At 59.5% G+C, this 26,996-nt stretch overlaps 1 protein-coding gene and 1 pseudogene across 1 annotated transcript; one reads left to right on the top strand and one right to left on the bottom strand.

Annotated features, from left to right (window-relative positions):
- Positions 1-2,610: 2,610 nt before the first annotated feature.
- Positions 2,611-26,106, bottom strand: TOLLIP (toll interacting protein). Its single transcript, XM_019714747.2, has 6 exons — positions 25,606-26,106; positions 14,531-14,680; positions 10,794-10,976; positions 9,722-9,874; positions 8,806-8,896; positions 2,611-4,946 (listed from the first exon to the last, which is right to left on the bottom strand). The coding sequence occupies exons 1-6, from the start codon at positions 25,636-25,638 to the stop codon at positions 4,732-4,734; spliced, it is 825 nt and encodes a 274-aa protein (XP_019570306.1). The 5' UTR covers positions 25,639-26,106; the 3' UTR covers positions 2,611-4,731.
- LOC141572309 (U6 snRNA-associated Sm-like protein LSm6 pseudogene) lies at positions 18,524-18,765 on the top strand (annotated as a pseudogene).
- Positions 26,107-26,996: the final 890 nt, after the last annotated feature.

The raw sequence follows: 26,996 nt of genomic DNA, 5'->3' as shown, positions 1-26,996 counted from the left end.
CACTGTCACCCACACAGTCTCCTGGAAGTGTCCCTGTTCCTTTGCTCTCACGTGAATTCTGAGTTGGGTTTTTATTCTTCCTGCCTGAGCGCGTCTGTCCCTGTGCTGAGGACCTCAGGGCCGCACCTGACACAGACACTCTCTGTGGGTCACAATCACGCCCTCCCTGCGTCCACACCCCCTCATCGCCCTGCGGTTGTTAGCGCTCCCGTGGCAGTCTGCCCCCTTGGAACTCTGGGCCATGCGTCACCGCGCAACCAGCCCTGCCCCTCGGGAGGCCTCCTTGCACACGTCGCCCTGTTCTCCTGTGTCTCTGCCTCGGCCCCGAGAGCACACAGATCCAGCCAGTCGGGCCTGAGACCCACGGGGACACGTGAGAACTTGCTGGCCTCCTGTCCCCGCTTCCCACGTGGGAGGGCTGTGTGTGTCCCTCTCCTGGTCCTCAGAGGCCTTGGGCTTGAAGTAAATTGGCCATGATGTCCATCTGTGAAGCCATGAGGTCTGTGGGACTGCGTGTTTGCTCCCCAAATTTCCTGCTGCAACCTGATCCCTAGTGGACGGCATCAGGAGGCAGGGCCTTTGGGAGGCGACTGGTCATGAGGTGGGGCCCCCGTGATGGGGTCAGTGCCCCCAGCCCTTTCTCCATGCAGGTCGCAGGGAGCAGCAGGCCATCTGCGACCAGGAAGTGGCCCCCAGACTGAGTGCCAGCAGCGTGATGTTGGGCTTCCAGCGTCTGGAGCGGAGCGGAGTCAGTCCGTCCTTCGAGGCGTCGGGGGCACTCTGGTGCAGCCGCACAAAAGGACTGACTCCATCTCTATTTTCAGATGACAGGATCAGTGTATGGAAAACCCACAGAATTGATGGAAAAACCACTACAAACAGGAAGACAACTGAAAACAGGTGGCAGACGGTGGCAGGTCACAAAACCAAGCCAGTAGCCTCACCCAACCAGACCGCGACAGGAGCCCAATTAAAATAGCAAAACAAGCCCAGGCATGACTGTAACAGTAAATGCCCAAAATGCACGCAGAGAACGCTCTCCACAGTGGTTACTGGGGTGCGGTGGGAGGTGGTGGCCAGGGCTGGTGCGCTCTCCCCGGCATTCAGGGGGCATGGGACTCAGTGACAGGGAGTGGAACCGGCTGCTGCCGGCGCTCCGGCCTGTCGATGGCAGTCCCCGGATGTCACAGTGGGAAGTCAGGGCCTCCAGGGCAGGCTGAGGACAGGCAGACCCCGTAGGGAGGATGGCAGGACCGTGGCTGCATCACGGGGCCTGACGAGTTCTGCACCCGGCTGGGGCTGGGCACCGGGCTGGCTATGGGAGCTTGTGGCCGGGAGCGAGCGGCCTTGGAGCCTTGGAGCCGGTGTGCCTGCTGGGCTGCCTGGGCACCAGCAGTGGTCCCCGTGAGTGGAGCCCGGACGACCCTTGTGACAGCCGAGGAAGGGGTGCTGAGGCTGAGCCTGGCTCCATGGCACCTGCGTCCTGGGAATCACAGTGTGGCTGTCCTCTGTGCCATTAGTTGGGGACCCAAACAGCAGGGAGGGGCAGGGCCCGAGGTCCGGAGGCAGAGTCCTGAGCAGCAGCCTCTTGTGGTGACGGCCATCAGGCCTGGGGCCCCAGGGACGAGCCCAACGGGCAGAAGGCAGAGCTCAGCCTCCTCCCGCAGCGGCCAGGCCTGAAGGGGTTCTCAGACCAGATCCTTCAGCGGGAGGAGGCTGGGCTCCCTGAGGCCGGCCGGCAACACCACGGCCAAGTGTCCAGGGCGGTAATCCCCTGCCCTTCCCAGAGGGGCCCCTATGTGCTCCAGAGAAAGGAGACGGCCCAGCACACAGATGGGCCCACGGACACTGGGGACCCCGAGCACTGTCCAGGCTCCATGACAGCTGGGTGCACAGGGCCACTCGTCTGCCCACTGGTTGCTCCCCAGGCCCTGGAGCCCTAATTGGGATGGCCCAGCCCATGACGCCTTCACCTATGGCAGGAATGGCCAGGTGGAAACCCTAGAACCCCAAGCCAAACAAGCCACCAAAACCACCCCACACCTGAGATGGGACAGCACGGAGCAGGGCCACCCAAGGACACGAGAGGTGAAAGCGTCCCCATCGCAGCCCCTGTCCTCCGCCTGGCCCTACAGATGGCACGAAGGCCTCAGGGGGCTGTGCACACTCCCCCTGTCCTCAGGTCGCGTTGTGTGGACACACACTCGGGACCTGAGTTGGGTCCCAGTGTCCTGGTGGCGCTAACACACTAACAGGCGGCTGAGAGACGAGGTGACCTAACGCGGGAGCCCTGAGTCTAAGCATGGCTCCCTTAGAGCGAGCCACGCCTCGTGGCTCAAGTCCATTGTGACCCCCAGGGTGAAATGGCGGGTGTCACACACACAGAAACAAAGCAATGAGGTCGAGCACAGCGCCTGGGACTCCTGCCAACTTTCACTGGAAAACGAAAACTCACACATGAGCTAAACCTTTAAGTTAAGGTTCTAAGCTGGCCACTGGGTTCTGCTTTCATTCCCAGTCCTGTAGCCAGTTTACTACAGTGAATTTATTCTGATTGCTTCATCAATCCTGCCTATCACGAGCTGTGTGAAAAAATAGGAACAAAAATGGTGAACTTTCCTCAAAGGACTTTAATTCTCTATTTTTATATAGATCATTTATTAAATTAGAAGGCTGAAAAGTAAAAATATATTTTACAATCAAAGAAAACTCTGGACACTGGACCCCAGGAGAAGAACCAGAAACACGACGTCTGAGAGTCACTTCTGCCGACAGCAGCAGGTGCTTGTAAAGGGACAAGGGCCCCCAGGAGCCGCCGCCGAGAAGGTGGGGGAGGATGTGACCGCCGGACGCTCTGTGCTCGGGCCGGTGCTGAGGCAGCAGGAAACATCAGCGCCCGAGCCTCCGCCCACCTGCACGGGGGCCCAACAACCGCAGCCACCCGCCCCGTCCCGGTGGCCTCCTCTTTGCAGCTGGGTGACAAGCCCCCCAGAGGGACCGCAGTCCCTACGAGGAGCAGGCATGAGCTTTGATGTGAAAACAGCGCCCCGTGGAGGCGAGCAGTCGGCGCTGACTGATAAAGGCCCTATGGGGGGTGGGGGGTGGCTGCGACCTATGAAGACGGGGACAGTGTTCGTGGAGAAGCAGAGACGTGCCAGCGTGCTCACCCTAACCCTGTCTGGCTCCCACACACTAAGGCCGCGCCTGGGGCTGGGGACCTGCGCCCATCTGTCCTGTGCCACTTGCTCAGATCACCAGTCCCAGGGCAGCGTGGCCGCCTGGCCCCACCTTCCCGCCCGGGAGAAGTCTGCTACAGGCTCGAGACCGAGACCAGCGCCTGAACCGTGAGGGTGAGCCGCCCGAGCTCAGACAGTCCGTGTCAGCGGAGGCTCCCGCCTGTCGCCGGCCCCACCCCACTGCCCACGTCCCCAGGCTGACAGGAAGCCCCCGGGACATGCAGCCACCCTGACCACGGCAGGAAGCAGCCTTCTCTAGCTGACAGGGGCAGACGACTGAAACTGACAGCCTTGTGCTGCCCGCCACGGCTGCCGCGTTGTCAGGGGCCTGTCTGATGTCCCTCCTGGAAGACCCCCGAGTCCAAAGGCTGGGGCAACAGCTGCAGGAGGGACAGTGAGGGCGGCCTAACACGCCCCGAGCCGACACACGTGAGTGGTCAGTGCGTGCGCACGGCTTCAAGTGCATCGCTCCTGAGAAACTGCTCAGACTTCGCACTGTCACCAGGTGACACCCAGCCTGTCCCCACCCTGCACCTGCGGCCAGGGCCGGGCCTGCGTGTAGCCCACAGGTGCACATGCGCCTGCAGCCTCTCGGGAGCCTTAAACGTGGACTCACCAGGGGACCGTGTGTGTCGCCCAATCCAGGTCCTCGGGCACGAAGCTGAGATTAATGTCAGCAGTGAGCCACCAGGCCCCAAACACCTTTAATAAGCAAAGTACTGTATCTTCTCACTTTTTACCCCCAATTTTAGGTTCTGGAGCAAGAGTCGGTCAAGGAGAGAAGCGACCGCTCAGAATTACATTCCACAGAGCTGGCATGGAACACAGCAGGAAAAGACGTAAGGGACCCTCTGCGCCCAGGACAGCCCTGCTGGCCCGGGGCTGGCTGCCTGTTGGCACTGAGGCGGAAACCTGTGGCTGGGGCCCAGCACCGCCGCCAGGGGGACAGTGGGGAGCAGCCCAGGTCCACACGTCAAGGGAGGCACGTGAGTTTTCCTTCAGTTTGCAAGTTCTAACAACCCCCCCACACCAGTTGTTAATGGACTGTGTGTGCCCTAAATTAACAGAGGACTGTCCCTATGAAGTCGAATGACTGCAGACTGTTATAAAGCACAGGACGCGCGGTCCTTCCTGAGGCCCTGGCCGAGGCAGGCCGCTCCCACCAGAGCACCTCGGGGACAGCGCGAGGGGCAGAAGTGAGCGGCGCTGGAAGATGCACGTCCCCAAGCCGGGGAGGGTGAGTGTGCACACAGGACACGGCTCACGTGTCTGAGCGAGGGGAAGCCACCCACACCACACCTGCCCCACAGCGGCTGCCAGGAGCCAAGGACCCACATGCATCCCAAACGGTGTGGACAGGGCTACACGGACGGAGGGCAGAGGAAGGGGCTACACGGGGCTCTCTCACAGGAATCGCGTTGGGACAGTGCTCCCTGGGAACCCTGGGTTGGCAAGTCCGAAGGGCCAGAGGCAACGTGGCAGCGGGGGGCGTGGCCTAGGACTCCTCTGCCATCTGGAGCAGAGAGTTGATGGCCGCACCCTTGTTCCCTCTCTGGGCTTCCAGCACGGAGCGGATCACCTCGTGCTCCACGTTGGGGAACATGTCCTGGATGGCTTTCAGGTCTTCCTCGTTGCAGCGGGCCGGGGCACTCACGGCTGCTGGGGGCAAGGCCACGGGCACCATGCCCGGGCTGCACACGGCGGGCACTCCTGCAAGCACAAGATGAGTTTAGGACGTGGGTGTGTCCACAATACACGAGGCTGCTTCCAGCTGGAGGGAGCAACGTGGCACCCCACCGGCCTCTCAACCACCGACGGGCAAGGGCACCCAAGAAACACGACCGCAGAAGCAGCCTGGGCTCACGGGAGAGAAACGGAGGCGAGCAGCACCAAGAGCAAGCCCTGCTTCGCCCACTCACCCCCCAGCAGAGTGGGGGCTGGACCTCGGACCTCATGAGCCCGGTTCACAGTGGGGTGGGGGCAAGGCGCTCATAGGTCTTGGTCCCTTTGAGATGCATGGACCAACACCCCTGACCAAAGGCCACAACACAGGCCCCTCCTCTGAGGACGCAAGCGCAAACAGAACGGACGCTCGCTGACCCAGACATCTAGTGTCTGCAGCCTTCCCCTGCCATGCACCCTGGAATCCACTTTCCCAGCTTGGCACCCAGCACAATCAGAAGGGACGGAGGGAGGAAAGGATGGCAGGCACTGAATGGGGCTGCACGCCGGCTCAGGACGCACGACACGTGGGAACCACAGGCAGAGACGCTCCGATGACTAGGAATGTTGGCTGGCATGCGGGCGAGGGGACAGGTGGCACAGGGCCTCCCAGTGCTCAGCCTGTTGACCAAGGTGGGGCCCTACTAACCCCTGCCCGCATCACCCCTTTGTGTGGGAAGTGGGGGACACGGCGGACGATGCGAAGGGCCCAGATGCCCCTGGGAGGAACCGCAGAGCTGGCCTGGGGCCGGGTCTCCAATCCCTGAGGCCTGGGGCAGCCCGGCCCCAAGTCCAGGCGACGCGTCCCATGAGAACAGACACATGTCCAGGTGGGAAGTGACCACACAGACAGCTAGCAACACAGGACTGTGGGTAATACCTCCCCAGAGTAAAGCGGAACTTGGCGCACCAGTGCTTTACACCTCAAAATCACAAACCTCCCAACCAGGCCTACAGGCACTCAGAAGTGATCTCAGGCTGTGACTTCTCTCCGCTCCCAAATCCCCAAGACCCTGGGGCAGCCACACGCTGCCTCCACACCAGCCTGAGTCAAAGCTACAGGACGTGGGAGTGTTGAGGGCTGGGAGGTGGCTGCAGGGCATGATGGTGGCCACCACACCAGGAACGGACGGGACACCTCCTGAGGCACTAGCAGCGAGAAGGGCGCAGACCAGTCCCCCTTCCGGACCCCTCGGCCAGGCCTGGCCAAGCACCTGCCTCCACACCTGACCCAGCGTTGCCAAGCCTGACGTGCTGCGAGGTGGACCCTCCTCACAGGTGAGGCGATGGGGCCTGTTGAGACGGCATCACGCAGGCGGTCATTGTGGGGATGGCGGGCCATGCTCAGGACACTGCGGGAGCACGGTGACCTCACCTGCCATCGCAGGTGCTCTCGGGACGGGCGACAGCCTGTCTTGTCTGAGGCAAGTATCCCGGCTGGAGTGAGCTCTTACGACCCCACACCCTGCCGTCAGCACAACCCATGCACATGACCCCCAGGGCTGCCAGCAGAGGCCACAGAGCACGGGACATTAGGTCTGCGTCACCTAGGCCTTGCTCCTCATGCTGCTCACCAACAGGGCACGTGCTATGGCCCTGGCGACCGTGTGCACGCCCCGCAGATCCGCTCCTGCCTATATGGACTGGCCAGCGCGGGAACGGGGAGAGAAGAGGGAGCATTTCGAGAAGACTATGAGGGCGACTGCAACGTGAGTGCCACTTGTTGGGACAGAGCCAGGAGGGCAGTGTCCAGGCTCTCGGCCTCACGTGGAAAGGTGCTGGCTCAGGGAGTAAATGGCCATCAACTGTGATTGGATGGCCATCAGCTGTGGCTAGTTGGCCGTCAGCTGTAACCAGTGAGCCACTGGCCACTAATATAACTGCCGTGGCTACGCTAGCAGAAAATGGGGGCTAGCAGGAAGATGGTGGCTGAGCTAGCAAGCGCGGATTGCAGTTAGGACGGTGAATTGCAGCTAGCAAGTGGGGTTGTTTGGCAGAGAGAAGTGGACAGAAAGTTGTGGATCCTGTGGCCCGTTTCCTGTTTCTCCAACCCAGCCGCCAGCAAGACTACAGTGGTCTGACTCCCCTACCTATGGCTCCGTGGGTGTTCCTTTTTGGCCTCACCATGTCCTGCGTTCTTATGTGGGGAGCGGGACCAGAGACCCCGCCTGACACCCTGTGTGACACACGCTTTAAGACACCGGCCTGCTACTGACCAGGGAAGAAGGCCCAGGTCAGAGTGGACAGGTGTGAGACAGTCACAGCCCATCCAACGCCCGGCCAGCCAGGTCCATGTGCCCAAACGTCAATGTCACCAAGTGTGGACGCGACAATCAAGTCCTCCCGTGAACCGTGAGAGTGGACGTGCTGAGGGCTGTGCTCTCAGCTCCTGGAGCGCGCATACACGCAGAAGACTCCCATCAATAAAGCAGGGGCGAGGGCACTTCCGAGGCACCGGCGAGAACAGCACACTGTGCACTGAGGCTCCCGACTCGCAGCCAAGCCGCACGTTCTTCCACACACTCCAGACCACGCAGCCACCAGGAGGCCACACACAGTCACGTCACTGTGGCCCAAGGAGGCTGCTGCGCGGTGCAGGCAGGCGACCCACAGGGTCCTTCCTGCCCGTTCCAGTGCAGCCTGGCCTGGGAGCTGCCTCTGGGCAGGAAGACAGGCAGTGACACGACTGAGGGGAGACGAAGGGCTTAAAGCCCCTCACGACGGGGCATCAAGAAGAGGAACCTGCGTGGCCGCAGGGCCCATTTCACTCTCTGGTCAGTGTGAGCAGTGAGCGCCTCGCAGCAGAGGGAGAGAGCGCTAAGCAACAGTTGAAAACAAAACCCGATTCTCACTTCACGTCAAACCATTTCCGCATTTTACCGAGTGGCATTGAGCTTCAGTGTTCCTACGTCTGCTGTGACTTCCAGTTACGGAGAAAACGCGATGGGGGCACCGACTGGACTTACCGTATCTTAAATTCAGGTGTGGTGCTAACGCGGGCGGTTTCTGCTGCAGTTGTCACCAAACGGCCCTTCCCCAGACTCTCAGGGCAGTCAGGGCTGGGGCCAGTGCCACTCGCCTGGCACTGCAGAGCAGGAAGGGGACACAAAGCTACTTTGCTCTGTACTGTCGAGAAGCGCCAGCACCGCCACCTCTGGTCAGACCAAAGACGGGCCCGAGGGGCCACCAGCCTGGCGCTCCAAACCGGCAGAGGTGGCCAAGGTTGGGGATCCAGGCCAAGGGGGAAGGGCCTGGAGGGGGTATGGGACTGAGGCCTGGCGCTGCTGCCCGAGGGACAGCCGAAGACACGCAGAGGGCACCAGTGCTCACGCTCTTCCCGACTGACGCTGCCCGGCAGCAGGACAATGCCCTCGTTTGTAGGACATGCGACTGCAGAGGGGGCCCCCGGTGGGTGAGTGGGTCTCAAAGGGTTCAGGCCAAGAGTCTTTCCTCCCTTTGTAACGTTTCTGTTAGTACCTGATTATTCAAAATGTACAGAGGTACACAGCAAGGAAAAGCTCGCGTCTCCGCTTATAAAGAACCTACTCTGCCCTAAGCAAACACTTTAGGGCACACAGTTCATCTCACCCACAGGAACACGGTCTTTCACATACTAAAGTGTTTACAAACTACATTTCTATGTCGCCATCAATTTCAATTCACCTTATTAGTGCCAAGTTAGGGAAAAACCAGCTTCTATTTCCTCCCTACACACACAACTCACAGGTGACACACCTGCCCTTGCTGTGGGAAGGCCCTCATGCCTCACCTGAAGACCAGGGCAGGCCTCCACGCCACGCTCCCAGCCCCCACACCCACCACCCAGCAAGGGAGGAGCTGCACGCACCTGTGATGGGCACGTAGCCGACACCCTGCTGGTACACGGTTGGCATCAGTACCACGGGCTGGGGCTGCATCACCATCGCTGCTGGCAGTGGCTGGAAGACACAAAGATGATCCTGGGGTCAGAGAAGCACACACCACACAAAACCTCTGCACACCTGTCTCACCGAAAGCGTCCTGGGAGGGACAGCGCAGGGTGCAGCCCAGACAGGGAACGCCAGAGTGCAGGGCGCCCATCCTCCTTAAACAACCTGCCACACCGACACCCCAATCCTGTTGTGCTAGAAGTTCAGAGGGGACTGACTCCAGCTATATTACTTCATTAAGCATAACAATGGTTTTGTGTTCATGTAAAAGTGTCTGCTAAAGACGCATGATGAAACACTTATGAGCAAAATCAAACTGACGCCGAGACTTGCTTTAAAATAGTCCAGCACTAAAAGGAGGGAGGGATGTGACAAGAGCAGCAAATGGGATGACTGCTGAGCTGGGTGACCAATCCCCAAGGGTCTGTACTCATCTCTCTACTGGCTCCCGGGCTGGAAACTTTCTACACAAACCATTAATAATGACACCACCTCACTGACACACAGGAGAGAGCAGGAACTCACAAGAGTGGCCGGGGGCTGGAGACAGAACTGGGCAAGAGCCCCGGCTCTAAGGCCTTGCTCTCCAGCACCTTCGTCCCCAGTCCCCTCCGGGCAGGCCCAGCCCCTCAAGGCCACAGGGGGCCATACCGCAGATGGCCCTGACCCGACACGGCCACCACACAACGCTGCTCCTCCCAGGACAGTGAGCGGCTGGCTCTTCTTGGGACCACGCCCTGTGAGTTCGGGTTGAGGCCTAGCTCCTCAGGGTCAAAGGGTCCCCGAACGAGGAGGTGAGGCCGCCCTCAGCAGACCCCCGCCCGGCGCCCTCACCGAGTAGGACATGACCAGGTTGATCATGCCCTCCTTGTCATCTCCCTGCCGTCCGCTCAGGCAGTGCCACTTGTCCTCCACCTCGCCCTGCTTCAGCGCCTCGGAGATCGTGATGTGTGTCCAGGCGATGCGGTCGTCCATGGAGAAGGCTCGCTGCGGGAACAACAGGGCACTGAGGACTTGGAGAGCTGGCCCCGCCCCCAGGAGCCCCCCCCTTCAGGGGCCCCTCCAAGACCAGATGGGGCTGCCTGGACACACAAGCCACCCCTCCCCCACCCCAGGTCCCCCACCCAGCCCCGAAGGCCAGTGAGCACACACGGGGGAAAGGAGGCGCTCTCCTGCTGACCACAGCTGCCCCGACGGAGCAGAGGGTGCGGAGGAGGAAACGGGAAGGGCAGGTACAGGGCAGGCAGCTCGGGGACCGAGGGCCCCTCCCAGCCTTGCTGTCCACCCTCACGCCTCCCAGCTGTCACCTGCTGGGGCACCTGCCTGGCCTCAGGAGGGACCAGGTGCTCCCGGATTGGTGCCCAGAGGACCGGGCTGAGGAAGAGCCCCGCTGCGTCCATCCAACACTCCCCAAGGACACTCTGCGAGGCGTACCACCAAGAACCCGAGTCCCACTCAGCCATGGGGTGACCCACTTTATATCCAACCTATTCACAAACAGCTGCCTCGATGTACCTGGTTCAGGGGAGGGGAGCGTGTAAACACTCCACTCAGAGCACTCGGGGTCTGGTGTCACTGAGATGACGCGTGTGCCTGGTTTGGGGGGGACGTGCCAACACTCAGAGCACTGGGGTCTGGTGTCACTGGTCATGATGCGTGTGCCTGGTTTGGGGGGGACGTGCCAACACTCCATTCAGAGTGCTCGGGGTCTGCTGTCACTGGTGATGACGTTTCTGAATGCAGCTATGAAAGAACCCACACAGGACACACACTTCCCACTACTGGGGACACCATACACTGTCAGGCATGCCTGAATTCCTGGAGATGCCCCCACCGCCAGAACGACAGGTGTCCCCTGCTCAGCCTGGTCCCGAGTGCGGAGCCCAGACAGAGGCCGCCCTCTCACCTCGTCGAAGATCTCCAGGTAGAAGGAGTCCACGCCCGGGGGCACCGTGCAGTGGATGACTTTGTTCCAGCGTGGGTTCTTGGCGCCGTTGTGGGCCGTGGGTGTCTCATACACGGCGTAGCCCAGCCGCAGCCGGCAGTACGGATCCATGCGGGTCACACCGTAATTCTTCGCCAGCTTGGCCTGAAATAAAGCCGGCATCAGAACACAAGGCAGCCACCGTCCCAGGCTTACCTGTCGTGCACCCCTCCCACCTATTTCCAGGTCTGTCTGGCCGTCTGATGGAATGTGGCTGCGGACCTGGCACCAGGTGGGAGAACGTCACCCACCGTAAGTCTGGTGCCGAGCCGGCAGGTATGACGATGCTGCTGCAGGCACAGCGGGCCAGAGGGGTTCCTCCAACCCTCCTCAGAGCAGTCCGCGGAATGGGCTGACACGCAGGCCACCCTGGGACAGAGCCAGGAGCCAGAGAGCAAGGGACACGAGGTCCGGGACGGGTGAGTCCACAAGGGCCTTCCCCGTGCCCAGGGTGGGGCCAAACACGCCTTGGACCAGCCGCACTGGCTCCCTGGGACGGGAGTGTCTCACGTAGGTCAGGAGCCCAGCCCCGAGCCAGACAGGCTCTTGGCACAGGAGGGCTGCTTTCGCAGGGAGGAAAAACGAGTCTTGATGAGTAAGAAAGATGGAAGGCTCTGCACATTAGGTCACTGGTGGGGAAGTATTTACTCCAGGAGGATTACAGACCTAAATGTGAAACCTAAAACTATAAAAGTCCTACAAAAGAAACAGGAGGACATCTTTGTGACCTTGGCCCAAGCTCTGGAAGAAAACATGGGGTACTGGACGCAGTGACATTAAGGAGGCCTGCTCCCTAAAAGATGCTGAGAAGGGAGTATCTGCAAACACCCATGTCTGGTAAGGACCTGGATCCCGAATGTATAAGCAACTAGCAAATCTTAGGAACAAGAACAAAGCCCAGAGAACAAAAGGGCAGAAGGCCTGCAAAAGGGTCCTGATGGCACATAATCAGCATGTGGACAGGTGGTCCCCACCATCAGGCCCAGCGATGCAGACTCGCCCCCGGGGGACCCTGGAACCTCCTGGGAAGGCTCAACCCGCCCCACTGGCCAGAGTGGGCCCGCTGGCCAGCCCTGGGAGACTGGCAGGAAGCCAACAGTACAGGAAGTGAACCACAGCCACCTGTGACCGGGAGGGACTCACTCCCAGGCACGAGCCAGGCCATCCCACAGAACCCTGTGCATCCTACCGGCATGGCTAATAAAACGGGTTGCCTGAATTAAAAATTCTTCATTGCTAAAAGTGCTGCCATCTGAGCCTCCGTGAGGTGTCGTCCCCTGGCTGCTGCAGGGTCTGCCTCACTTTGCGTGCTGCCTCTGCCCGGCCCACAGCGAGGCCCACACCCGGAGGGGCGCTCCTAGCACACAAGGGTCCCCGAACCCTGCCCTCCATTCCGCCCTCTGGTTTCCGACTGACTGTGTCTACTCTTTCTGTCTTTGCCTGTTTGGAGCTACATGTTGTTCACTTTTAACCACAGCTGTGACTATCCTTCTATGCAAGGCCTTCTCCATTCTTGGGTCCTTCATTCTGCTCCCTTTCGTGGGGGCTGGAGCACCCCCTGGAATGCTCAGAGAGATACAATGTTCTCCGGAAAGCTGCTGGTGTACGCATCAGCCCTCAGACAGCTGCAAATATTCCTCTCCTGTCCTCTGCACCAGTTTGCTACAGCAGCTCCCAAGACTGCAAACTTCCCCGGAAAATGCCTTAGAAATCGCCCTGGCGTTTTCTGTGAAACAACAGTAGGAACGTGAGGCCGGCTGACCGCCCGTAGCCTCCTGGCACCTGTTTTCATGGTGCTTCTGCCTGGCTGCTAAGGCCCTTTGGTCTTAACACCTTAAAGAACGTCAGGACGTGCCGATGATTTTGCGTAAGCGAGGAATACCGACGGGATCCCGTGGCTGTCACTCTCCTCACTCTGCAGAGGCCCCGCCTGCCCTCTGCTATGGCAGCACACGCTCCTCCTCCCTCTGCTCTGGGGACGGACTACGCAGGCCTGTCCCGGACACTTCTAAGAGGCTTTCCTGCAATGCCACATACCCAATGCTTAAGGAAACGCCATCCTGCTCATTCTGATCCTTACTGGGCGTGACTACATGCTGGGCCTAGCCAGACAGACGTCTGTGTCTCCCACAGCCGTGTGCAGCAAACACACATCACACACGGAACGTGTGACAACCCTGCCGCTTGTGGGGAGTGACCAGGTGAGAGGAATGGGGCACATGGGAACATGGGGTGCTCCTGAGGAGGTGAGGGAGCAAGCGGGGACCCCTGGGGACATTCCTAGGGGAGAAAAGGATCAGGCAGGTGCACAGTGGGGAAGGGACCAAGCAGAGAGACCTGCCTGGCCACGCTCGGGCCACCCCGGGGGTTGGCAGTGGGGCGGGCAGAGTGCTGCAGCCTGGCCCGCAGAGGGCGGAGCCGAGAGCTTTTGAGTGTGACAGAGAAGTCAGAGGAAGCCCACGGCTGGAGGGCTGAGCTCCTAGAAGGACGGAACTGCTGCCTACTGCTGGGGAGAAGCAGGTGTGGGGGGCTGGAGGGCTGAGCTCCATTTGGGGCACATCACATCTGAAACCCCTAAGGACATGCAGGCAGAGGCCCCAAGGATGGGTGTGCGCGCATGAGTCTGCAGCTGAGCTGAGCGGCTGGCTGGGGCCAGGGGCTGCTCGCTCTGGGGCGTGGGCAGGGAGGAGAGGGGCTGGCTGGGACTGAACCCCCTATCAGTCCACCAGGGGACACGGCCAGGGGTGGCAGGCCAAGGGCCAGTGAGCACCCTCTGTGAGCCAAGGCAAGACTGTTCATCACAAAGGAAGTGGAAGACCATGAGTAATGCTACCAAAAGGCCAAACAGGTGAACCGGAGTGCTTCTGACCATGGGCCGGGCCCCTGGAGGGCCGGGCTGCGCCGTGTGGGCTGAGGGGGGGTGGGGTGCCTTATGGTCCTGTGGTGCTGGCAGGAAACAGCCCTTGTGACAGCAGCGCATGAATTCACTGATACCAGAGGGCACGCAGAGAGGGGGTATCGCGCTATCCTAGAAATATGAGCATGAGCGAGGGTGTAAGGTGCACTGTGAGAACAGGGGGCTCGGCTGCGAACCCCGTAGCACCAAGAGCGTGGCCGAGCGGCTGCCGCAGTGCACACCTGTGAAAGCCCCGCTTTCCTCACGAGGCCCAACAGGGGTCCCTGCGTCTACTGCACTGTGCGCTGGTGTGAAGCCGTATGACACAGTCACTGCCCCCATCACAGTTTTATAGGAAGTTCTGGTGACCAAAACCATTTTGCCTCCTGACAGTGTACTTAGTCTGGGCTGTGAGTGGTGTGTGGGCTCCAGAGCCCGATGGCACAGCCGCCCGCCCTGGCCGTCCCCACCCGTGCCCTCGTCTAGACAGTGGCGGTGCGTCTACCCGCCCCCCCCCCCGGCTGCCCCCAGGGCAGGGAGACCGTGTGCATGAAGGAGCAGTGCCCAGCACGGAGCAGGCACCAACGGAGGCTCACCACTAACGCTTTGAGGACTTGGGGAGCACCCCGGGTAACTTACCATCGTTTTTCATCAGATGTATGTTTTAGGAAAAAGCAGAATCAGAGAAAGTTCCACACAGAAAATGCGGCACGAAAGCCCACAGCCACCTGCAGCGGCCCCGGGTAGTGGAGGCAACACCCACCTGCACCACCGTGACATTCAGCCGGCCCACCGTGCCCACCGCCCCTCCGTACTGCAGCTGCTGGGCTGCCTGCGCGTCCAGCTGGATCTGCTGCTGCTGCTGCGTGGGCGCAATGCGCAGGAAGTCGTGCGGGAGCTCGCCGATGTACACCTGCAGGGGGGGGGGGGCACAGCACGTCAGCAGGAGGGCAGGAGGGCAGCTACACTGGCTCTCACTTTCTTCACCTAGAAAGTGAGGGGCCGCCAGGGTCAGGGCTCCAGCCTGGGGGCCTCTCATCACCAGCCCGCACTCTGCCACTCGGCAGGCACTCAATGCACACCCGTCAGTGAAGGTCACGACATCGCTGCCACAAAAGGCGGGTTCACGCTCAGACCGGGCTTGCTGGATGGTTTCCCGGATTGTTTTCGGGTGTCATGCGCTGTGCTACGTGTCCACAACCCGTTCGCGCTGGGCCACTATGACTACAAGCGAGGCCTGTCAATCGCAAGACATTGGTTCAAATGAATGAATGAGACGGGAACTGAGCCGGGAGCTGAGACTGGGAAAACCCTCTGTACTGATACACCAAATACGCCCATTTCAAACAGTTCAAATTCAAACAAACTCACAAGACAGAAAGAAGTCAGGTTAATAATAAGCCACAAAGACCTCGGCCTTTGCTGCTCGCAGAAGCCTCTGTCACCAGGCTCCCGGGCTGGACGACACAAAAGGGACGCGCCAGGAGGGCGAATCCCGGGAGAAACCCAAACGGCTCACAGACAACAGTCTGCCGAGAAACACTGGGGGAGAACGAAGCGACAGCCAGTGGAGGCTCGTGGCGGCCACCCCAGAAAAGGCACCAGGGTGGAAAGGAGCAAAGGACTGACAACTGTGTCCCCGAACCAGGGAACGAGGGCTCCACAGCCAAGCAAGGCCGGCCAGCACGGGAGGGCCGAGGAAGGACAACGGCGACGCTGCCCTTCCCCGGCAGGGGTGCAGGGTCTGGAGGGCTCAGAGTAAGAAATGCCCAGAAAGACCAACGACTGGTGAAGACCACTAGGCCAACAAACCCCCTGGAAGGGAGGAGCCGTGGGGCCACACGACAGGAGGCCTGGCCGCTGCTGAACAAGCTGGAGCCACAGAGCCCAGAGCTGCCTGCAGAGGTCCCAGGCCCCGGTCCTCCTCAGCCGTCCCGAGGGGACGTCACCCAGGGCCTCCAGCCCAGGGCCCTGAAGGGCTGGCTGCTGAGGAAATCACACCAAGGGGAAACCCCAGTGTCACAGCGTGAGCTCTGGCAACTGCGTCTGCTGCCCACAGCCACCAGGGCCCCTGAGATGGCCAGAAGCCTGCTGGCCCTGCACGTCACAGGGGCGTGTTACCCGAGGGGGCTCGCTGGCTCCGGAACGGGCAGAGGGGCCAGTGTTGAGAACAGGAGCCTCCCACCCGTGCGCCCAATCTGTGGGCCTGGGCTCCTGCCACTCTTCATAGAGCAAGTGCACACGGGCCCTCTCGGGTGGGGACACGCGTTAGGGGAGCGGCGGTGAGACACTGTCACCTTCTCTGTGCCCGATGCCCCCGCCCCGGCCGCCCGGGCTCCAGCATCCATCAGGCCGGAGGAGCCGCAGGCGCCGGGAGGCCAGGGGTTGCCAGGAGAAGCGTGCAGTGTCCCAAGAGGCCTGGCAGCCACATCTCCCCAGGTGTGTGGCTTGTTCCCAGCAGGTCCCGGGGCGTGCTCTGAAAAGAAGGCCCACACGACGACCCCTGCAGGAGGACTGAGATGGCCAGGGGCATCACAGCTTCAAACGAGACCGACCCCAGCGCCAGGCCCTGCGGGAGCACAGCACGACTGCAGTGGAGAAGCCCGAGTCCCTTCACCGGCCTCCCTTCCAGAGTTCGTCCCAGCTGACAGGGGACAGGGGTGCCCTGCCAACCATCCACGGACCACACATAGTTCCTGTAGTCGCCATGGCTCGCCACGAACGAATTAGTCTGCAGGAACACTCACGCTAACCAAGTTCAAAGCATTAGTGTATACAGACCAAATTTGCACTTACTCAGAGAAATAAATGTCACCACATGCCACATACTGCAGCTCTGTGGACCCAGCAGGGAACGGGATACACCAGGGACAGCCAACGTGTGTATGCAGTGACAGTGTGACAGTAACGAGGGGCTGCACAGATGTGGGGGCAGGAGAGGCCTCTTTTCCTTCATTATTTCCGCTTCCTGTCTGTTCCCACCATCAGAATGGGACTTCCAGGTGTTACGTTCTCTTTTCAATGTACTCTTCTAGGTTTTCCTCAAAGAGAATACAACTGCTTTTTAATGGGGGGAAACAAAGCTATATTGAAAAGTGAAACGATCTCGTGTTATTTTTCAACAGCAGTTTAACTACAGAATTATAAACATGAAATGAGGATTTACCATAAACTGCTCAAACAGAACATTAGAAGAGGAGAAAGGTGGCCAGCACCCCCAGCCGGTGGTCCTGGCCAACAGCTGCAGAGACAGGCCAGGCAGACACGGGTTCTCCAGGTGACAGCCTGGGGAGGCCACCAGCCATGGTCCCACTCCCAGCTCAGGGGTGCTCTACAAGATGCTGGCAGGTAGTCCCGAACTTGTCAAGGCCCCAAAACACAAGGAAAGTCAGAGACGGTCCCAGAGCGCAGGTGACTACGGAGACAGGATGGCCACGTGGGCCCTGGGTGGCATCGCAGGACAATAAGGGGCAGTCCCAGGAAAAGTGGGACACCTGAATAACTCCTGCAGTTAGCAATCACGCACCAGAGTCAGGTTCTTAGTCGTGACCCGCACACGGTGACAAAACGTCAACAATGGGAAAGCAGGTGAGGGAGCCCAGCAGCTCTTTGTACTATGTTGGCCACGATTCCAAAATTTAAAGTTCCTTAGAAAAAATTGTAACCTCCAAACAAAGGAAAGAAAAGGAAACAGTGTTTCAGTCCTTCTGAAGTAAACTAGTGGTTATGTAACCAGCACTGCTGGGCCCCTGGAGATTTCTCAATTCAGATCCAAGGCGTCCAAATGAGGGGAGAGTCCAACACCGCAGAGGATGCCTCCCCTGCTAAGAAACCGGTTAGCATGTCACACGTCACAGGTGAGCCCAGTGCCCACGTGAGTCCTTCGTCTCAGAGACCAGACTGAAAAATGGCATCAATAAACATGGACTCCTCGTGTATACTGAAAATTCAGATCCAATATGTGGTGATGGAAGGAGAACTGACTCTGGGTGGTGAACACACAATGTGAGATACAGATGATGGATTACAGAATTGTACACCTGAAATTTTTGTAACTTTACTAACATTGCCACCGCAATAAACTTTAATTAAAAAAAAAAATTCAGCACTAATCCTAAAGTTTATTTTTGCCATGTTATGATGAAGGAAATCTTTGAACGGCCACATCAAAATATATGCTTTCCGGGCTCCAAGACTTGGGAAGACAAGAGGACAATTCATCTTGATTACAGATGAATGATGGGCCATACTTTTAAAAATAACCTGCTTACGTTTACAACATGAGTACACTGAGCTCAGTACTAATAAGCCACTTGAAACTCGTGTCCAGACCTAACAAGTCCACGTGACACCTATGGAAACGCTCCCACAGCACGTGGCTGGCTCCTTGCTGGACTGTCACAGCACCAGGAAAAGGCGACATCCACCATGGGCACCCAGGCCCATCAGGCCAGGTACAGCCACACGACGGAGATGTCCCGGTGCCTCCCACCTCACGGGCAGCTGGAGGAGGGGGAGCAGCGTGACACTGGCAAAACCACAAAGTGGGCTTTATGTTTCAAAGCACTGTTTTAAGAAATTACTGGTCAAGAATGGGGGGGAGGGGAGGAGACAGGGAGATGTGGGTTTCACTTACTTATACTTTTCCACCCTGCTGGTTACTTTTAAAAACAATCTTGAGGAGGCTGGACTTGTGGGGCTCGTACAGTGGGGGTCCAAGATCCCAGCCAGCAGATTTCTGATCAGGAGTGTTACAATGAGTCTGCAGAAGCAAACCCCCAGTGACTTCTTAAAGCAAATCACAGGATGGCCAGTTGTGGTAAAATTAAATTCTGGAGTGGATTATCGAGGGGTCCTGACTTGCCTGGATGGCTCCAAGAATATGGCCTTGGAGCAGACAGAAGAACACGTAAATGGACGACTGAAGAATAAATACAGGACACATTTATCCACGGGAACAATGTGTTGTACGTAAGCACACAGAAGAGAAGGCTGTGAAGATACCCAGAGCACAATACTTTTCATACTGGGATATATTTTTTTATGGGATTTTGGTTCTTTTTGATATAATTTGTCCTATTTCATGATGGTTAGCAACTTTTCACTGACATGTAAGGTAAATGTATAAAACTGTGGATTTAATTGTAAATAATTTTTATATTTAAGTTTCATTTTCTTTTATCTCTCTGTCAGTGTGTAGAGTGCAAAAATAATTTTAAAAAATCTCGTCTAACCGTGTGCAGCTTTATTGTGCTCCGCAGACAGAGAGGGAACATGAGTTACTTTTATTTAAAAGCAGCACAAACTCTCATTCCATGAACTCTCGGGATTTGAACTTCCCCTAAAACTAAAAGCTCCTTTTATAAATATTAGTCTATTTTCAATGTATTTCAAAAACAGTACTTTCACTTCTTAGTCGCAGGTGCCCCTGAGAGCAGCACAGCAGGCCTGTGAGTGACAGCCAGTCAGCCCCAGCCCCCCACCCCCATTTTCAGTTCCCCAAGACAGGAAGGGCACTTCGGTCCATATGAAGTACACTAGTGGTTACGCAGCCAGCACTGGCGGGGCCCCTGGAGGAGTCAGCCCACGACTGCAAGGCCAAAATGCTGGAATGTCCCACGTCCGCCAGAGCCCACAGCGTCCACTCGAGTTCTGCGAGGCACTGAGAGGCTGCGGTCCAAATGAATGCAGAGGCTGAAGAAAGGAGAAGAGGAGACAAACGAGAGCGAGCGAGGATAACCGTCATTCCCCAAACTACAAAAGCTGACAGAGAATGAGTGACTTGAAATGCGGTCTCTACCAGAATTCCATGGCACCTGGCCTCCCGTCGCAGGTGCTGGGGCCAAGAGCAAGCCTGAGCTGGAACCCCCGTCCTCAAACCAAACAAAACCAGCCAACCAGCGGGCAGAGTGGTGCGCCAGGACCACAGCACAGGCAGGTGGCACCGCCTGGGTGGTGGGCACACGGGCACATGCTGCCAGCGCCTTCCAGCCTCAGGGTGTGTATGAACTTTCCATAAGGCAATGTTGGGGGAGTCACTGCTCTCTTTGCAGTTAATGAAAGAAGACAAATAATACCAGTCAAGTCATTGTGTGCTGAGGGGCGTAAGCGTTGTAAACAGTCACAGCAAGGTGGGGGGGCTGCAATGGAAAGAGAGCATCTGAATGGTGTGAAGGTGTCAGTCAGGCGGGGGGAGGGGGGGGGACGACGACGGGGCACACAATCCAGCTAGAGGAAACACCTGTGTACATGGCCTAACCAGAACTTCTCTGGCACATGAAGGGACAGCAGGAGGTGGCTGGGACAGAGTGAAGGACACCACTCTGGGAGTGATCAGGGAGGTCGGAGGCAGAGGCTGTGTGGGCCTCCAGGGCCGCTGAAGGACTCAGCTTTGAGTCACAGAGAGGAGGGGCTGGGCAGGTGAGGGGCGGGGCAGGTGAGGGGCGGGGCAGGTGAGGGGCAGGGGAAGGGCCGGGAAGGTGAGGGGCGGGGCATTTGAGGGCCCGGGCAGGGGAGGGGCTGGACATGCTGGGCCACATGTCTGGCTGCAGGGTATCACAGCAGGTGGACCCCTGGAGCAAGTGTGGCAGCAGCTTGTGGGCGGTGCAGAGGCTGACTGCTCTGGAGGCAGAGCCCGCAGGACTTCTGAGGGATCTAGGACAGGCAAGGTCGTCCCCAGGTTCTGCCTGAGCAACGTCAAGGATGGAGCTGCCACCAAACGGGGTGGGGAGCACACACACAGTGCAGGGGCCTCAGGGAATAAGAGGCTGTCTGTCTGGAACATTCTAGGGAGAAGGCAAGGAGCAGAACACATGGATCTGGAGTTGAGGAAGGTCTGGGAGGACACGGGAGCCACTGTCCTGGGTGGGGGAGGGACGGAGCGAGGGCAGAGAGGAGGAGCGGTGGCAGGAGCCCAAGCGCAGTCAGTGACTGGGAGCAGGAGGCTGCTGGCCCCTGTGCCCACGGGCAACAGCGTTCTCAGGGACCTGGAAGTCACCTGGGGGAGTTTCCAAACACCTAGAACGAGCTGCAGCCAAGTCCCCTGCAGGAGCACCCTCCTGCCACCTGCAGTCACCTCCCTCGGAGCACAGATGCTTCCCAGCCTCCAGGGCCTCGTGGCCCCCCAGCCGATGCGGCTGTCCCTCCCAGGCTCCACTGTCCTACACAGCCAACCGCCCTCAGCTGGTGTCAAAGGAGAAAGAAGTGGCAGGAGGCATGCAGAAGGGGAAATGGGGTGCACAAAGCTGGAGGTGGGGGTGGCACGAGGAGCAGCCAAGTTGAGAAAGAGAAACAGTTCTTAGGGACCCAGCAGCTCACAGGTCCAGGTGCCCCCACAGGCCAGGCCTGGGGCAAGCATTTGACCTACATGGCCAGTCCACGAGCGTGACAAAGGTTGACACATGAGGACACCAGACGCTAAGCAACAAGCCCAAAGTTAGAGCTGACTGTCACTCAAACTGTTTACACCAAGAACTCCAGGGCAGTTTAACGGCTGCTAACAGAGCAGAGCAGCGGCGACTGGAGAGAGTTCAGAATGCAGCAGAGACAGGCGCATGGGCCCTACTGCTCCACGGTGCGGGGCGCCCCACGGAAGGCAGCAGAGGAAGTGCAAGGGCTGCGAGAGGGTGACCATCCATCCATCCAGAAACGCCTTTCAGGGGTCTGTACGGCAACTTACAAGCAAACCCGAGTACCCCCAAAGGAAGGATGAGCAGGAAGGCCGAGCAGGAAGCACGAGCAGGTGAGCCCAGGCGGAAGGCCTGAGACAGAGGATGAGAAGGAGCAGTGAACACGCGCCCCCAGGTCAGACAGGACCCACCTATGGACCAGACAGCCCTGCGGTTGGGAAGCGGTCACGTGAGGTGGCACACTCATCAGGAGGGCGGCATATCGGGTTAGCGCAGGTCCTGACACGGCTCCATGGTGCCAACTCTAGGATAACCGCAAAACCAACACGCGTGCAGCACTGTGTGTGTTCTCCAAACCAGTGGAGAACGAAAGACTGAGTTTAAAAAACTGTATTTGGGCAATCCAAAAAGAGGCAAGGAAGAAAAAGAAACAAAAAACAGGACAAATGAAAGTACAAAACACTTTTTAAAAAATGTGTGTGTATGGGGCTGGCCCGGTGGCTCAGGCGGTTGGAGCTCCATGCTCCTAACTCCGAAGGCTGCCGGTTCGATTCCCACATGGGCCAGTGGGCTCTCAACCACAAGGTTGTTGGTTCAACTCCTGGAGTCCCACAAGGGATGGTGGGCTCCGCCCCCTGCAACTAAAATTGAACACGGCACCTTGAGCTGAGCTGCCGCTGAGCTCCCGGATGGCTCAGTTGGTTGGAGCGCGTCCTCTCAACCACAAAGTTGCCGGTTCGACCCCTGCAAGGGATGGTGGGCTGCGCCCCCTGCAACTAGAAAAAACGGCAACTGGACCTGTGAGCTGCACCCTCCACAACTAAGACTGAAAGGACAACAACTTGAAGCTGAACAGCACCCTCCACAACTAAGATTGAAAGGACAACAACTTGACTTGGAAAAAAGTCCTGGAAGTACACACTGTTCCCCAATAATGTCCTGTTCCCCTTCCCCAATAAAATCTGGAAAAAAAAAAATGTGTGTGTACGTATAACACTATAATATAGTTTACTCTGCACCACCCATCAGCCTGGACCCCCCAATCAGCCTGGGCCCCCCCCTCAGCCTGGGAACCCCTCAGCCTGGGCCCCCCTCAGCCTGGGAACCCCTCAGCCTGGGCTCACTGGGACCTACCCACACATCTATGAAGGAGTCTTGCCAAAAAAAAGTTGAAGCTGCCTCCAATTAAGCCTGACAGCTGTCCGTCCCCTCAAGCTGATGGACACCGCTGTAGTTTAAAGCAGCATGCCACCCACCGAGTTCTAGCATGGAGGGCGGGAGCCCACCCCCAGTTACTCCTCCTAGGTGCCCGTTGGGTGCTTACTGAGAGTTGTGGACTGAACAGAAACACTGGGTAGAAAAAGGGTTGTCATTAGAAAACTACGAGCATTGTTAAAAAGTGGGGCAAACAGCACAGGGCTGGGCCATCCTCAGACTATTCAGGGAAAACCTGACCCTGGAGATACAAACAGTACGTCTCCTGAACCTTAAGCAGAGAAGCCCATCAGCTGCTGCAGGGAGAAAGCAGGACAGAAGGTGTGAGGCCGGCTCAGCGCGGGCTGCACTTTTTCTCACATACCATCTCGCCCACCCCTCAGGCGCCCCACGGGCAGCAAGCACGGACAAGGGCCACCTCAGCCTCCCTCCGTGGTGACTCCCCTTTCTCACTCACAGTCCCAAAGACTCTGCCTGTCACTCGTTTATCACGGGAGCAGGAGTGGGAGGCAAGGTCAGCCTTCCGAGCCAGCCCCAGTGAGAGTCAAGGCTCTGGGCTCCCTGTGCCAGGGCTGACCCCCACCCTGTTCGGGCAGGGACACGGATGTCCCTAGGGCACAGGGGTCCCTCAGGACTGCTGCCCAGACAGGACCCAGGGCAGTGAGCAGAGCCAAATGCCACCTTTACCAGCACCAGCTGGTACTGCAGCTTCTTGACCCGTCTACCTGCATGGCACCCAGCACACAGGGAGGCAGGGCCCAGACAGGATGGAGTCCATGCACCCTGGCTACCAGGGAGGTCTCTGAGAGGATGGTGCCAGGCAAAGATGTTTTTTAAAAAATGTTACATTGTAGCGACCAGATAAAACTCAAGGGCAAACCCATCTGCCAGCCGCAGGCCCTCCCATCTGGAACAGCACCCAGCCACGCCTGTCACTCTCTCACAGTGGCACAGGCCCTGCCCTCAGGACCCTTCCTGGCTTTCCGCAGCCTGCCCCACCCCACCTCATCTAACAACTCCTGCTCATCCCTGTCTCAGGTTCCTCCAAGAACCTTACCCCCCCACCCAACTCCCGGCCCAGGAGGCCACTGTTTATACCTAAGTTAAAACCCACAGAGCTGATGGCAACCATCCCCGCTGGGCTTATCTGCCAGGTTACGCGTGGCAGCGGTTTCCCATGCCACACTGTAAGGCCCCCACCCCCTCCCCTGCAGGCACTACACCTGCTCGTCCCAATGTCATGATCAACAACACTGGCTGAGTAACTCACAGGTACTCCAGGGGCACTCAAGACCCTTGTCCCTGAGGACACCTTCCTGGAGGCCCCCAGCAGCCCGGCCCAGACCTAACGTTACTGTGTTTACGGGCCATGGAGAGCACCCCCAAAACATGTGCAGGTCTATGTGTGCTGCACACCAACACACAGACAGACGGCCACTCGCCTGTGCTACAGAGAACAGGCCGGGGAGCACGGTACACATGGCAAGCTGGACAGAATCTTTGCCGGCCCAGGCCCCACGTGCGGGACGGGAATGGCCGACCCCGCAGCTGCTCTGCTGCGGCGCCAGCTGCCCCAGCTCTGTGCAGTCCCAGCGCTGACCGCTGCTCCGCACAGGGGAGCTGACCCTTACTGAGAGCGCACTTCTGGCCACTGCGCCCAGCACCGCACGTTCACACTCACACCAGTGAGGTCCGCACCAGGCGGGTGAGGACATGGGACAGGTCAGGCCCACTGCGCCCACTGCTCCCTGGGGGACGCGAACAAGGGAGCGGCTCACTTGGTTCCCTTGCCTCTCTGACCAGCCAGTTGAGCAGAAATGAGAAACGGCTGGCTGTCAGCCGCTGTAATTCACTGTGGAGTGAGGACGGAGAGAGGGGAACGCTCCAAGGCCGAGGGAATCCAGAAACCTCTCTGCTGACTGTGGACCGATTCCACAGAGAAATCTGGGGGGGGGGCCGTCACGTCCACTGCAAAGCCCTCGGGACTTCTAACAACACCTGGGTCTTCTTCACTCAGAAAAGACATGCTGTGGGAAAAATTCTGCTCTAGTCAGGAAAACACCAGCAGCACTTGTCAACACCCCGTCAGGGCCGGGGGGCAGGGGCGGGTGACGGGCTTCACAGGCAGAGCGACTGAGTGAGGGCAGTGGTGGCATCACTGAGAACTTTCCCCACTTAAAGGGAATGTTTGTCTGCTGCAAATTTTGATCCGCTGCCCATAGAAACTTCCCGGCTCGTGACAACCCGCCCCCACCGCCTGCAGGAGCGGCCGCGCGGCCCGGTCCCCAGGGCGGGTCTACACGCGCGCTCCGGAGCAGCAGGCGGCCGTGGAGACCGACAGGGGCCCCGAGACACAGCGGGGGTGGGAAGGGCCCGCCGGGGTTCTGAGCGCCCGTCCTCGCACCGGCAAACGAAGGAACTGAGGGCGCGATCAGCGGCCACTTAGGGAAACAGCGGGGCCTGCGGGCCTCACGCCGCTCCCGAGAGGGAGGGAAGGGGGCGGAGTCGCGGGCTCCCGGGCCTCCTCCGTGGGGACGGTCTAGGCCCGGGGGGGGGGGGGCCTCCTCCATTTGGGGAACCGGCCCGGTGAGGGTCCGTCTCCATCCGGGGACCCACCCAACACCCATGGCGCAGGAACCTTTCATCCGGGGCCCGCCCAGGGTGCGGGGGCCCCTTCCATCCGGGGTACCGACTAGGAGTTCGGGACACTCCTCTATCGGGGAGGCCACAGGGCACAGGAGACGCCTCCCGTGCGGCGGACCGACCCTGGCGGGGCCTCCTCTACCCGAGGGAACTCCCGGGCATGGGGGCTCCTCCGTCCGGGGGACCCACCCCGGTGAGGGCCTCCTCCACTGGGGGACCGCACCCCGCCCCCGCCCCCTGGCTCGCCCGGAGCCCGTCGTCGGGCCTCCCCGAGAGCCCCGGAGGCCACGGACCCGCACCGCCGCCCGCGCCCTGAGGGGAAAGCCCGCCCGCCGTCCGCCCGGAGTCTCACCGGCCCGCGCTGCGTGCTGACGGTGGTCGCCATGGTGCTGCGCCGGCCCGCGCCTCGCCCAACGAGAGCTGACGTGCCGGCGACCCTCCGCCGGAGCTTGCGACGCCGACGGTTGTCCCCCTCGAGGCCGCAGCCGCCGCCACAGTCAGCTGACGGCCACCCCGCCCGCGCCGCGCACTGCGCAGGCGCCGCGCAGCCCCGCCCCTTCCGGCGCCGCGCACGCACGCGCGGTGCCGGCGGACGCCTGCGCAGTTGCTCCCCGCCGCGGGCGGGCGCCCGAAATGGCTCCGCAGCCCGCGGTGGGCGTACTGGGCGGTCTAGCGGCAGGTGCGCGTGCAGAGCTGCCAGGCGACCGCACGGACTGTGGGGTCTGCCCGAGCGGGTCTCCTGGCCGGCGCCGGGAGCTGCGGGAAGCCTCAGCGGCCCTCCCCTCCCTGGGCCTTCGGCTGGACCCGGGGGCAGGGACAGTAAACGCAACCAGCCCAAAGTGAGCCTGTCCTGGTTCTAACAAGATACTGAGTTGCTTTTCAGGGACAAGAGACCAAACCGCAAGACACGCAGCCCAGGCGTGGGCAGAGGAGAGGACTTTGACCTCCGGCTGCCCCCCGACAGATTGGAGTGGTGCCTCGGTGTCCTGTGAGCGACTCGGCGCTAAGTAGCTGCTCTTTCTCTGCTCAGAAGCCGGTGCCCGGGCGTTGGCCTCTGTGGGAGTCGGGCAGCAAACCCGTGACGTGACAACAGGGTGGCCTTAGCCGGAAGTCATCAGGAAGGGGGGCCGCTGGCTGGGAGGGGTGGCCTCGGGGGCCAGTGGCCCACACGCTCCGCACTGGGGAGTCAGGGCCCCGCCGAGGGCCCCTGGTCACGCTGACAGACCACTGAGCGGGGCCAGGGTCTTGGAGGAAATTCTGCACCTTGGTATCAACGAGTAGAGAAGGAGCGTCCCGATACCGGCCACAGATGGGCAGCCTCCTGCAAACGGGCAAGCCTCCCGGGGGAGGGGGTTGTGGATTGAGGGGCCAGACAACAAAAGCCCTGATTTACCCAAAATCCTCTGGGGGAGGAGCACTTACATGTATACGTTTTAAAAATGGGAGTCAAGCTAAAGGAGAGGCGAATGTGGGCTGCGGTGCTTCACAGGCTCGGGAAGATGGGTGTTCAGGGCAGGAGAAACAAGGCACCGTCCACTACCGTATCTTCATGGGTGATGTCGTCTCAGCCTTTAGTGAAGCAAGGACTGAAGCGTTACCTACCGATGCCCTTTGTCAGGGGAAATTACCCGCAAACAGAAGCTATGTCTGCAGCTTCTCCATGTTCTGCACCTGTGATGAGGCCCAGGTTGATGATCGTAGCTGCCTCCTTCCACCACTCATTTCACATTCCCCTCCGTAGAG

This window comes from Rhinolophus sinicus, linkage group LG06 (assembly GCF_036562045.2).
Source record: "Rhinolophus sinicus isolate RSC01 linkage group LG06, ASM3656204v1, whole genome shotgun sequence".
In the NCBI taxonomy this organism is placed as follows: Eukaryota; Metazoa; Chordata; class Mammalia; order Chiroptera; family Rhinolophidae; genus Rhinolophus; species Rhinolophus sinicus.
Note: the sequence above shows the minus strand (reverse complement) of the source record. Positions and strands in the feature narration are given on the sequence as shown.